The 14,324-nt window shown below is 38.3% G+C and overlaps 1 protein-coding gene across 2 annotated transcripts in view; it reads right to left on the reverse strand.

Moving 5' to 3' along the window:
* Tis11 (Tis11 zinc finger protein) overlaps positions 1-5,099 on the reverse strand; it is an 86,989-nt gene extending 81,890 nt beyond the window's left edge. The window contains exons 1-2 of one of the 2 annotated variants that reach the window (XM_065227360.1): positions 5,016-5,099; positions 4,035-4,522 (exon numbers count right to left, since the gene is read on the reverse strand). In XM_065227360.1, the coding sequence (XP_065083432.1) occupies positions 4,035-4,094 (60 nt within the window). In that variant the 5' untranslated portion in view covers positions 4,095-4,522; positions 5,016-5,099. The other variant, XM_065227354.1, reaches the window with a different exon arrangement.
* Between the last annotated feature and the right edge of the window lie 9,225 nt (positions 5,100-14,324).

Genomic DNA, 14,324 nt, shown 5'->3' on the forward strand with positions numbered 1-14,324 from the left:
GAATCTAGAATTTTGAATTCTAGAAATGGTCTTAGAAACGCCAAAAATGGCCTTCTTGAAAATCCAAAGTTGATTTATAAAAGCCAAAATAACGCAAAATCACCAAAATAACTTTGAAAACACAAAAAATGACCGTAGAATCGCCAAAATTGTCTTTAAGATTCTTAAATGGCCCAAAAATGCCAAAATGCTCCACAAATCCAAATAGCTTGGGCAAGCCAAAACGTCCTAAAAACACTGTAAGTCTATCAAATTGCAAAAATTGCGAAAACAAAATCGTCAAAACTGGTTTTCAGAGAGGTCAAACGGGGCCTTAGAACTGCCAAAATTTTGAATCTAGAATTTTGAATTCTAGAATTTTGAATTCTAGAAATGGTCTTAGAAACGCCAAAAATGGCCTTCTTGAAAATCCAAAGTTGATTTATAAAAGCCAAAATAACGCAGAATCACCCAAATAACTTTGAAAACACAAAAAAATGGCCGTGGAATCTCCAACATTGTCTTCAAGGTTCTTAAATGGCCCAAAAATGCCAAAATGCCCTACAAATCCAAATTGCTTGATCAAGCCAAAACTTCCTAAAAACACTCTAAGTCTAAGAAATCACGAAAATTGCTAAAACAAAATCGTCAAAACTGATTTTCAGAGAGGTCAAACGGGGCCTTAGAACTGCAAAAATTGATTTTTTTTTAATTCCAGAAATGGTCTTAGAAACGCCAAAAATGGCCTTGAAATTCTAAAGATAATTTATAAACGCCAAAATAACGCAAAATCACCAAAATAACTTTGAAAACACAAAAATGACCGAAGAATCTCCAAAATGGTCTTTAAGGTTCTTAAATGGCCCAAAAATGCCAAAATGCTCCACAAATCCAAATCGCTTGATCAAGCCAAAACTTCCGAAAAACACTCTAAGTCCTTCAAATCACGCTTGCGAAAACCAAAATCGTCAAAACTGGTTTTCAGAGAGGTCAAACGGAACCTTAGAACTGCCAAAATTGGTTATTTTTTTAATTCCAAAAATGGTCTTAGAAACGCCAAAAATGGCCTTGAAACTCCAAAGTTGATTTATAAAAGCCAAACTAACGCAAAATCACCAAAATATTATGAGCGTAGAAACGCAAAAAAGGCCTAAGAGCTGCCATAATGGGTTAGAATCTCCAAATTGTTCTAGAACAAAAGCATGGTATTCACGGTTCTAAAATTGGCCCAAAAACGCCTAAAAGCCCACTGCTTACAAGCACAAAAATTTATTTAAAAAAAAAATCACCAAAAATTGTTTTTAGAACGATCAGACATGGCCTCAGAATGCGCCAAATTTGTTTCAGAAATGCCAAAATGGTCTAGAATAACCGGCATAATTGTGAAGCATAATACCGAAAAGTGCTACTTTTCGACACACTTTTTTTTGTGTGCTGCTTTTCGGCACACTTTCGAGTGCACGAAATGTTGCATGAAACTTGTTGCAAAATCCGATTTTTTTCACCACTCGGCGTAATTATCCAACTCGGTCAGCCTTGATGGAAAAATGTTGACTCGTTATGACAACAGCTAAAATTCCCATTGTTTCAACAATTTGACGTAAATTTTGCTTTCAATGTAAGAATTTTGCTATTGGTTGATATTATTGATCATTGGAAATAATGCATATGTTTCCACTCTCGTGTTAATGGATTTAGCATCCTACGACAAAGATTGAAATACGGTCGAGTTGTGAATGAGTAAAATTGACTTTCTTTGAATATAACTAAGCTAGGTTTGGAGTCCAATTTCAAACAGATTTTGCTCAAAGGAACTATTCTCGGATTTTTTTCCTGGTGAAAATAAAATTACAACTCTTTTGCGGTTTCCCCAGCTGTTAAGCTTTAGCTGTTTTTTGAATAACTGTGGTCAGATTTGTGATTTATAATCTAAGCGTGTTTTTCTAAACTGGCAGCAAAAAATAACAAGTAACTTTCAAATTAAAAGTTCGAAAATAATTGGTGAGTCTCAGTTGTGTAATTTTACTGAAAATAAACATCAGTTCAAAAATGGTCACTTATGGAACACTTATTGTTGACACCTCTTTGCCCATTAAGACGTTTCAGTTTTGAAAAACCGTCGCCCACTGGTCACCATAGCCGGTCGAACTCCAGACGAAACTAGAACCGCACTACCGTTCCTACTGGCGACAACGCTCTGATGAGACAACGAAACCTTACCCCCAAGCTCCTCCCCTGATCCTATCCTACTACAATGTACCTCTCTAACTTCGAGTAAGCCGCGGCCCAACTCCTACTAGACATAGAATTGAGTGAATTTTGTTACAAACAATAAACTATCGGCTCCGTAAAGCTAACGCGATTGAGCCTTCCAAGTAAACGAACTAGAAGTCAACCCTAGGGTGCTTCATTTCGGAAAAAGAATTTAATATCTGCTAGGCCACCATCCAGTTCGATTCATAGCCCCAATATGTGGACGTGTGCAAAAATTGGTATAGATTGATGATGGTTTAGAGGTAGCGCCAATGATTTCAAAATTTGTATGGGAATTACCAAATTACCAAAAAGCCAATCAGTCGCCAACGATCAGTCAGTCTGGACCCATACACAATTTCAGAAATCGACTAAATTTTCAATTCAATAAATGCCATTTCCCAGCTACAACCAAAGTTAGACCAATGTAAGTGAAAGTCAATAATTTCCCGTACCAAATAATTCACCGAAATCTTTATACAGAATTCAAATCATTGGCGCGACCTCTAAACCTTGATCAATCTTTACCATTGTTTGCACAGGCTCATATTTTAAAGTTATGAATCGAACTGGAGGGTACCCTATCAGAAGTTCATAACCTTTTTTTTTATAATGAAGCACCCTATTGTACACACTCGAATAAATTTTCACTTCAAAACCCTTCAGTGTCTTATATTTTTCTTCAGTTCCTTGATGTTACTTCTAATACATAACATGCATTTCCGGTTCGGTCTAGACCGAGGGGGCGACACATCTAAATCTCCATTTTAGATGCTCAACAAATCTCACACTAGCGAATCAATCTTCAAAAAATCTTCTTTCATTTCTCGCATCGCGCATAATCGTTTTGCAGGAAATCATCAGAATCGTCATCAATCTTCTTTCTACCTACTCAGCGTGCAAGCAGCTAACCGCAGTCAAACACAATTTTTCCTGCATCGTAGATAGAGTCGCCCCCCTCGGTCTAGACAATGTTTTGAGTTGGAAATGTACTCGACTTTTCTGAGCATAGAATATCATTGTACTTGCCACACAATATACGAATTCATGCATAGGTTTACATAGAAAGCTCTCAATTAATAACTGTGAAAGTGCTTCAAATAACACTAAGTTGAGAATAGGCGTAAGTTCGTGTAAGAGCTTCAAAGCCATTAATAAAAATAATTATAAAATCATTGGGGAAAATGGACAATTTAAAAAAAAAATACTGGTCGTTCGAGTCGCGACTTCGAGATGTGTTAATCAAAATCTTATCGCAAGTCTTCCGGAAATTAAATCCCACCGAAAACCTCGCCGGAAATAGCCATTAAACCTGTTCCAAGTGCTAATTGGATTCCCGGAAACTCCAACAGCAGAACCGCGAGCTTCCATTATCGCCCAGCTACTAATCTTCTATTATTTAGCCTGATCGTCTAAAAATACCACTTGTTACTCGCCCTTTACATTCCGTTCGTCAAGCACTTGACTCTGGTCGCCGAGCGAACGAATGAATGGGGCGGAGGAAAATCCACCACTCAACCTAGAACGAATCACTCGTCGTCGCACGCGGCGACACCGGAACGGGACCTAGGCTGGGAAATTCCCTCAAACCCTCGTTACGAATATCGAAAGATCTCAACGGATCGACAGACACGAATCCGATGCCGAAGCATCGTTCAACAGGTTGCCAGAATTCTACGACTGCTCATGCGCCCTAAATCCCGAAATCCCGCCCACGCCCCTTTCCCAGCAGAACGACTGCCATTCTCGGCGGGCTAGACTTCAATGCCCGAACCGACTAAAAAGATAGGCTACCTACCTACCTTGAGTGTAAAATCACCAAAGTCGTAGAACGCCCCGGTGTGCATTATCGCGGTAGACATTCTCCGTTGATTTCTGGCTATCTTGGTAGTAGCTTTTCTGCGACGTCTTCTGCTCTGCGAGATAAACAGACGAACTGAACTGACTGACGCGATCTAGTACTACCTGCACGGGGTGTCAATTCTCGCTTTTTTCAAAAAAAACCAAACTTTGAAAAAAGGACTACTCTTCTCAGGAAGCACCGTCGTTTGCACTTTTTCTTCTTCTCGTCGTTATCACTGGTTGATCACGTTGTAGCTTATTATTGCTTTTGTATTTGTTGAAAATGCACTATCTATTGCCAATCTGCAAAGAATGATTTTCGATTCACTGTACACTATTGCTCATGCATTTATATCTTTTTTTTGTATTTCTTCTTCGCTCGATTGCTTCGGATCTTCGGAACTAAATTCTTCTACTCTTCATACAAAAAACCACTCTTCTTCTTTTTCTGCAAAGAAAAAAAGAAAGAAATCAGTAATCACTTTCAATTTCGACACAGCACAAACGGACTCGTTTTTTTCCCCGTATTTTCTCGAAAGCTTGTTCCACAAGGAAATTTTTGACCCGGAATGCAAAAACCAGAACAAACTCTCCGTTTCTGTACGATCGAGTACAGATTCTTTACTCTTTTTTTTTTACTACGTACGTTTTCCAACGAAGGTGCGATTCAGTGCAGTGCGTTTGGTTTCGAATCTCGCGGGGTTGGCGGAACGGAATAAGCCAGGTAGGCAAAACTTGTTTCCAACAGAAATTCAAACAAACAAAACGAAAAAAAAACTTCACGCGAAACTAACGAAAACTACTCAGCCATCAGTGTTCTCTGTACAGGCAGAATTTTACTCTTCGACTGGGCTGATATTTTTTAAGTTTCACACTGAACTTCTGTGAGTTTGCTGTTGTTTGCACGGGACTCTTGGGGGGTGTGAATCAAAGTTGGCTACCTCTACTCTGTACGCCGCTCGTTTCAAAACTGACTCGAGTCTGCCTGGAACGATGCGTCGATATGCCAAACAAGCCAAACCGCGCCGACTGCTGACTCTGCTGCTGGGGCCTACCCGTGCACGGTGCACACTCTCGCTCTCTCCCGCTCTGCTCGAACGCCGAATCGAAACCGAAGTCGGGCCCAGTGATGCCACCGTTTTCATCGGCATTTCAATGTCCACACATATTTTTCGATTTTCAGGTACAAAAATCTGTTGTTTGATGATTTCCCAAAATCTGTTTGAATTTTTATGTATTTTTTTTTAATCTGTTATCTATAAATCAAAAATTGTCCAAGAATAGTAAAAATCTGTACCATTACAGAATAATGCGAATGTGTGGCAACACTGACGGATGCGAGAGAATTTTCTCTCTCGCAGAACGAGCAACACAGCGCGGCGCAGTCTTTCGTGGTGGTAGGGATGACAGTTTCCCCTCCGTCAAAGTACATACACGAACGATCGATGGATGTTTTTTTGGTTTTTTTACTGCTGCTGCTGATATGCGGGAGTTGCGTTTTGTTGATGGGGTTTGTTTTGTGTTGAATGTTGTTTTTCTTTTTTGCTCGACAGAGAGCATGTGTGACGGCGGTTGATGGTGTGAGTGATTCTGTTGTTTTTTTCCGACGCAAATAATTCGAGAGAATAATTTATTTATTCTCTCTCTCTCTCTCACGGTGTTTTGTTGTGTTTTGATTGGGATTGATTGTCGCTGCGGGGAAGATAGGCCGTACTGGGTAGGGTTTACGATACAAATTTGCATGAGCACGTGGTCGTCAGGGCATATGAAATTACCACGATTTACTGTGGTTATTATACAAATAAAGAATTATTGTATTAGATTACTGTTAGATTGATGTTGATACCGTTCGTACTCTGTTCGACAAAAGTGCAGAAATTGGACTCAACCAAATAAATCACATAAAAAATCAAAATAACTGCTACTTAGATTTGTTATTCACTAATATGACTGATGATTTCTGGGTATCAGAGTCACCTGCCCCTCTTTGGAAAAACGAAGTGTTCCACACTCCACATTTATACATGGAAAAATTGGTGGGGTTGTGTACAAGACACGATCGCAGGGTTGACGTAGACTACGTTAAGCTGTGTAGTGAAATTCTCGTGCAGTTTTTCTAGATATTGATTTAAAATACAGTAGAAGTAACCTATGATTTCGGTCCTATGTACATATTTTGGATTTCCTACTTAGTAAAACTTGGTTAATTTCAGGACCTCATAAAAATGCGAGAGCATATTCTATTTCATTTGGTTCCTAAATTACAATCAGATATGAGTAAGGCTTTCTTCAAGTGATTCATTGAAGCGTCCAACAATAACCGTCATGATGGCTGACATTTCCTATCACTTCAAGATTTCTAGGACACAAATCTTGGATGGTTGTGACATCACTCATGAAATTGAAATTCCTTGTGCACTGTACTGCAACAATCGTGAAGTTCCAGTTTCTTTGTTATAAGTTTTGGGAGAGCTGGAATCTGTACTCTTGAAATTTTTCTATGGTAATGAGATTGATCCTCAGCGATTCAACTTCAAAACGCTAAAAATAAATGCACACACAAAAACGGAGTGCACAATTTTGCATCAATGTTATGCAACATTTCATAGTTGATCGAGATCTGGGAGGGAGAAGCAAATACTACACACAAAATCTAATAAATCAATCACAATATTGCGCAAGAAAATTCTTGGCAAATAAAAATTATCAAGTAATTTGTTCCCATAATGAGGGGTTTCGGTTTTTCGTGTCTCTGTTGTTTACGTGTTACCGTCGAATGACTTAATGCTTGTGTAAACTTGGAGTTGAAAAATCACTTGTAGAGACTCGTAACGAATCAGCCAAAATGAAGTGTCAGGTGAAATACTGCGGCCGGAACAGCATGAATTATCCTGGATTGGGTTTTTTGCGCTTTCCTACTGATTATATCACAAGATCCTAATGGATTAAGTTCTGTCGGATGGATTCCGGAACCGGCGAAATTAAACCAAGCTCGCGAGTCTGTAGCGTGTGTTGACGGTACAAGTGTTTTTCATTTTATCAATGTTGCCATGATCTTTTTTAATTATTTGCAGGCCCATTTCTTGGAGGACTGCTTCCGCGTCGATAAAAATGGGAAGAAAACGAAAAAAAGATGCCGTTCCGTCGATTGAAGCTTTCTTGCTACCTCCTGAAGACGAACCGGAAGAGAGCGATCGGTTGTTGGACTTTTATAAATCCCGTCCCCTCTACTCTTCGCCAGCTCTTCTGGATCATAACTACGCGAACTTTTCTGCTGTGGTGCTTGAATGGGTTGCTTTTGGTGATGAAAAAGATGATCACCGAAGAGGATTCAGACCTGGTAGTCGTCAAAAATTCTTTTTACAACATGCACGACAGAGAATATTTGTCAGGATTTATGGATCACTTGAACAACGCAGAGCAACCTTCTTCAACGCAATCTACAGCGATCCTGGAAGAAACTCTTGATTTTTCGAAAGCTGAAATATCAACTATGGCGAAACAGATCCTTCTAAATTTGAATAATGCCGAAACTAACGCCTTATTTCACATTGCAGGATATCTAATGGGAAGCATAAGAAAGAACAGCACTTCATGCTCTTACTATATACAAGATTGTATAACTGTGATTCCGTTTGATAAAAGTTATGGCAAATTCTCATGTTTACTAGCAAATGCGAGCGGAAGGGCTCATGCCTATGTTTCGAAAGAAATATTTTATTTCTTTACGTGTATGAACTCAATTTTCAAAGAAAATTTCACTGACAAGGCATCAACTAACAGAAGTGTAATCCTTCAGGCACAAAAGACATTGATGTCGCTGCCGCTGCAAATTCAGAATTGCCATAATATCAAATTCAAGCTTGTTAAAAGATTTTTGCTCTTCAAAATTAAAACTAACAGAGTTCGTAAAATGAGGAAAAGAAAATTTGATAGCCGAAGTATGTTGAGTTGATTTGAGCTGAAATTTTGTTGTTACCAACTGTTATGAAATGATGAATAAATGTGAATATTTGAAGAATTTCCTTTATTTGTCAATAACAATACATCACATTAACAAACAATCCCATAAAGATGGTCAGATATAGACATTTGAATACCCGAACCAAACCCGTACCCAATTCATAAAAATTTCAAGAACCCGAACCCGTTTGACCCTTGTAATTAATGGAATTAATTTAATTACGGCTACTTCCTGTGCCGGAGTTAAAGTTTTTGCGTGCCCCTCGATGCTACCCGTACCCAAATATACCCCTTACCCGATCCGAACTCAAAAATATTTTCTTCGTATACTCGTACCCGACACGAACCCGAAAATTTAGAGTAACCGTACCTGAATATCTCTACAACCCCCTTCATTTTGAGAAAACTATCAAATCTACGATATAACATGCTTGATACACTACAATTTAGCTAAATTGCATACCGATTCCTGAACTGAAGAAACGAAAATTTTGCAGTGCAAATTGTTTTCAAGCAAGAAAATATTTTGTATTCGATATCAATACTTCCCATTGATTGATGTTTTGTACTGCTGGCTCCCACTGACAGTTTGTGACAGCTCATTTGTGGCTTCCCTTGACATTCACATTTTCTGAGTCTGTTTCTCCCTCCCAGATCGAGATGATATCAATTAGCCATGAATCCCTCCGATAAGTTCTCGGTACATCTTTTATCTACCGATTGAACAAATAAAAAAAAAAATACTAAGGCTGTGTTCCATTTGGAGAATTTTCGCTTAGATTTGACACTTTGAAAATAAATTAAGATGTTCGAAAATCCCTCTGTTGTACATCGGCCGATTTTCGAGAAAGCGTCTGTCAAATTGATTCCTTGTCTGTCAGAAATAAGTCTGCTGGAATAGCAGGTTTATTTGAAAAAATTTCCATCTGTCAAATTTAAGTAAAAATTCACCAAATGGAACACAGTCTTAATAACTTGAGCACAGAATCGTTTCTTGTTGTATTTGTCGTATTAGATGCTAGATAAAAACTTCATTTATCGATTGTGTGCTGAAAATACCTGGGCCGAGTGGATTCAAGGAGAAAGTCGACAAAGAGAATCTTGTCAGTGTTACTTAGGACCTAATGCAATGTTTAGCTTGAAATTTTTTGCTTAGCTGTGTAGCAATGTAAACAGAAAATCGATGAAGAGAATCGAACATTACAAGTAGACCCATTTGAAAGCTCACTGTCGAATTTCAGAACCTACCACTGAAAAAAAACTCGACGGTACCTCTATTTATGCTAAGAGATAAGCATTGCAAGTCCCTCCTACTTGAAGAATTATGCAATCGAACGGCTGGCTATGCCTCGCCCCCATCAGCAAAAAAAAACTGGGGTTGTATAAACCGTTCTATAGCATAATTTTCCAAGTAGGAGGGACTTTCATAGCTAATCTAAAAGCATAAATAGAGGTACCGTCTGATAATTTCAGTGCTTGGTAGAGAAAACTGTAATATGTGTAGGAAAATCCTTTTTATCACCACAGAAACACCCCGTTCCCGTTTTCTTATGCAAAATAATGAATGTGCGTTCACAAAACACACGAAATCTTAAAAAAACCATATTAAGAATTTTTTTTAATTCAATCAATAGATTAAAGATGTACCGAGAATTAAATGGAGGGATTTCAAGCTAAAATGTTCTGATTGCGAAATATTGACTATCAATACCGAAATTTCGCATAAATGTCCAACCCATTTTGTGTGGTGTGTGCTGCTGCCTTTCAGTGTTGCCCAATGATTAGGGAACTTTCATAAATAACGTAGTAGTTGAAGGAGGAGAGGGGTTTCAGAAGTTGAGACCGGCCATGTATTAGGTGTATTGCAAAACACGCTCCGAGGGGGAAGGGGGGTTAATTGGTCCAAAATATACGTAATCTATGGATGGCCCTAATTTTACTTCCAAGGCTGTGTCGCAATGGGTGAGTTTAATTTAACTCGTGGTTAAAAGTGACAGATGAGTTATCAAATAACCCTGCTATACGAGCGTGGTTATTTCGGACCTAGCCGGTGCCGGAGGGGGAGTGGTAAGCGTGACTGCTTTCTAACACCCCAATGGGTCTGGTTTCAATCCCAGCCGAGGTCGGTGGGATTTTTCTGAGGCATAAAAATCTCTGGTCACGTCTTCCTTCGGAAGGGAAGTAAAGCCGTTGGTCCCGGCCCATGTGTGTTGAATGAGTGCGATATCCTACGCAGGTGTGGAAGCTGCCTTCCTGCACATTCGATTGCCGTCAATGGATGGCAATCGATGTCCGTCGGTGATTGGCACTAGATTGCGGAACAGAGACCGACGTTAAATAAAGGAAAGAAGAAAGAAAGAAAGTTATTTCGGACCGACTAGAAGTAAAATTTTGGTAACCGTGGCTGAGTTCTGTTTGAAAACTGATCAATTTCCGGGATTTTCGAAATGTCACGTTTAACCAAGAGTTAAATTTAACTCGGCAATTGGTACACAGCCCAAGAAGTATTTCTCGATTACTTTTTCGAAGGAACGTATCAGCTTTTGTAAACAACGCATTTGATCGTCGATTTGCCGTAACTGGTAGCTCACCCACGCATGCTAGCACTACCATGAGATAGAGAAAATTTTCCCCTACCTGATATAGTGGTGTTAGTATGTGGGGCAAGCTATTAGTTATGCCAACCCGACGATAAAAAGCTTTGTTTACAAAAGCTGATAGGGTTAACTACCCCATTTCCGGCCTATTAAGCACAACCCGCACTTAGTCTCTCATAATCTAGCGCAGTTTAGCACCACACGGAATGTTATTATTACTGATGGCTTCCAAATTTATTTACCTTTCCGTACGTACCGTAATATTTGATAAAGATCAACCAATCGTTGACATATTGTCAAAAGTCTAACACTGCTTCTTGAAGCCAAACTCGGCCTACGGATTCTAAACTCGACCTAACGCATTGAAAAGCCAATGAATTCACTTCGGCCTATCGGATGATGATAAAAAATGATTCGGTCCGAGCGCTTCTTTTGTTTTTGGGAATAATGGGTGCAAATCTTCATATCACGCGTTCTCATTGACTTAGTTTCGTAGCTTATTAACTAAAGTATCGTACCAAACGCATAATTGACTTGTTAACTCTAAAATCATGGATTTATTTGAAGTTTTCTGCTCGATAGGCCCAAAATGGGCGATTCGGCCGAAGTAGTTCTCTACCCTATGTCCTTTCGAAAAGTAATCGAGATTTGTAGTTATCATTCAGCCAAGGAGCGCTTGCGCCAAAGTTCGAGGTGCAAAACTTGAACGCTGCGCGCTTGACAGGAACCGCCTTCCTACTGCTTCTGCTGTTACTGCTGCTGCTGCTGCTACCTGCTTACCCGCCGTCCGAAGCGAAATTGAGTTGAGGCACATTAGCAGCGCTGTTTTATAACTTTTCTGATTCAAGCAGCACGAATCGCAACCATATTGTACTTGATTATGAGGACTGGGCTTGGGAAGACCGTTTATTTCATGAAAACAGTGATAAAATTATTTCTTTTTATTTGTCCATTTTTAAAACAGTTTTTTTTATGAAAAATTGAAAAAAAAAGTTTATTGCAACAGCTTACGAAAGGTATTTCCTATCGATTGGTGAATTCGGATTTTAATTTCATCTATAAATGACAGAGCTTAAAGCGTTCAAAAAATTACACCTTTTCGTGACAGTCGCAATTTTAGATTTTCGATTTACCCTCAGTACCTTCCCGTAAGACGTAGTCTACGTCAAAACGACAACGTTGGATAATAATTTATCTGAAACATACTTCGACTTTCATAAAGCAAACTATGTACTTCTCAAAGAAAAATTAGCCTGGATTGACTGGCAAACTACAATACGTAATCTTGAAATAGAACAGGTTGTGGACACATTTTATCAAATTATTGCAACAGAGGAAACCCACAAATTCCAAGACACCAGTTTGGTACAATAAAAATGTTATCAATCTTAAAAATAGGAAACAGAAAGCACATAAAACTTATAAAAGAAACCATAGTGAAGAAAATCTTACATTTTATCTAGAAATATGTGATCAACTGAATGAAGAAATGAAAAATGCATATGAAGAACATAATATCAAGGTAGAAAATAATATTAAAACAGATCGAAAACCCTTTTTTAACTTTGCTAAAAAGAGACAAAAATCAAAGAACTTTCCTTCTAAAATGCAGTTAGATAATTTAATTTATTTGCTGACTTTTTTCAGAACATTTACACAACTCATGACGAGAATGATCGCGATTATCAATATTTTTCATATCTTCCGGAGCCAATGACGGATATTACAGCTAACAATTTATCCCTCAAAGAAATCTTGCATGCTCTTGAGTCCTTGGTCCAGATGGTTTACCACCTATTCTTCTAAAAACACTTTCAAAAGAATCAGTAAAGCCTTTATTTTGGTTGTTTAATTCATCGTTATACGCCAGCATGCTGCCTTCAATTAAGAAGCAATCATTTTTAATCCCTTTATTTAAAAACGGAAAAAATCGGATATCACAAACTATCCCGGGGTTGCTATATTAAATATCTACCATTCCTAGACTTTTCGAGTCCATCATACATGCAAACATATTTTCCCAAGTTAAATCTCTCATTACTAGTAAACAACATGGATTTGTTAAAGGTCGATCTACAGCTACTAATTGGATACATTTTGTAACATATGCTTTAAATGTAATGGATAAGGGAAATTACGTAAAAACATTATATACTGATTTTAGTAAAGCATTCGATAGAGTGGATATACCACTGTTGATTTTAAAGTTATCTACGTTAGGTTTTAATACCTGGCTAATGCAAAGGATCGAGTCATACTTGTCAAGGAGAATGCAAAGAGTAAGATTTGAAGGAAAGTTGTCGTATGTCGTTCATGTAACATCTGGTGTGCCTCAAGGTTCGCATCTTGGTCCACTACTATTCATCTTATTTATCAATGATATAGAATACATTTTGAAGCTGCTTCATGTTTAAATGACATAAAACTTTTCATGGAAATATCTAAAGCATCTGATCTGCAGCTATTTCAGCAAGAAGTTGACATTTTTTACACTTGGTTTAAGAAGAATTTGTTAGAGCTTAACTTTAGTAAATGTAATTCTATATCGTTTACAAGAAAGCATGCCACAGTAAATGACACAATTTCCCTTGGTGAGAAAACAGTTTAAAGGTGTAATCAAGTAAGGGACTTAGGCATTATTCTCGACTATAAGTTATCATTTGTTGATCACTACAATAACATTACCGTAAAATGGGGTATCTTTGATAATGCGGGTAACTTTGATAGTATAATATAAATATTAAATTTACTCGCTGCGCTTTTTCCGAATTAGAAACATTGATTCCATATTGTAGCTTAGGGTATTTCCGTTGATATCGTATATACTTTTTTATATAGTATGTGTTACATATTTTACAAACATATTATAAAACAATTATCGTGTTTTTTGCCTGTTTGAAAAAGTACTCAAACCATCACCTATGAAATGTATTTCCAATATAGCCATCACAAATTCATTGTTGTATTCTTATTGCTTATGAAGTCTTCTGATTATAAACCCATTCAAAGTTTCATGTTAAAGAAACTAAAATGATTGAATTTCACTTAATTTTTTTCAATTTTTTTTACAAAATTGACAAACTAGTAATTCTATTTTTAAAACGACCAGAAGTTTCGCCGAACTCAAAAAGATCCTCCACCACCGAAAAAGCTCGAATCATCGACGATATTGGTTCATTATATCCAAACAAAGTACGGTGAAATCTGTCCTGTAGTAGTGACCGCTGCCGAAGAGGACGTTGAGCAGCACGGAAGTCCAGCATAGAAAGTAGCCGGGGAGAATCGACTTCACCATTTAGCAACTTCGCCACGAATGTCGCCTGTTGTAGTCTTCGCCTTCTTTCAAGGGTGTCCATGCCCAACAGTCTACATCGATCGGGATAGGCAGGGAGGTTGAACGGATCGCGCCAAGGTAGATGACGCAGTGCTAGCCGGATGAATCGTCGCTGGACACGTTCAATCCTTAAGGTCCAGGAAACATCATTTGGAGTCCAAACAACAGAAGCGGAATTGGCCGTACCAGCGCGCAATACAAGGATTTCAAGCAATATGGATCCGTAAAATCCTTTGAAATTTTCGAAATAAAGCCCAACTGTCGATTCGCCTTGGCAATTATCGAAGTGTAGTGAGAATTGAATATCAGTTTTGGATCCAGCACAACTTCAACTCGTTTAAGTGAAGTACCCTTGA

The sequence above is a fragment of the Ochlerotatus camptorhynchus genome, unplaced genomic scaffold (assembly GCF_037179485.1).
Source record: "Ochlerotatus camptorhynchus isolate MF236.1 unplaced genomic scaffold, CSIRO-AGI_Acam_v1.1 ptg000022l, whole genome shotgun sequence".
Taxonomy (NCBI): Eukaryota; Metazoa; Arthropoda; class Insecta; order Diptera; family Culicidae; genus Ochlerotatus; species Ochlerotatus camptorhynchus.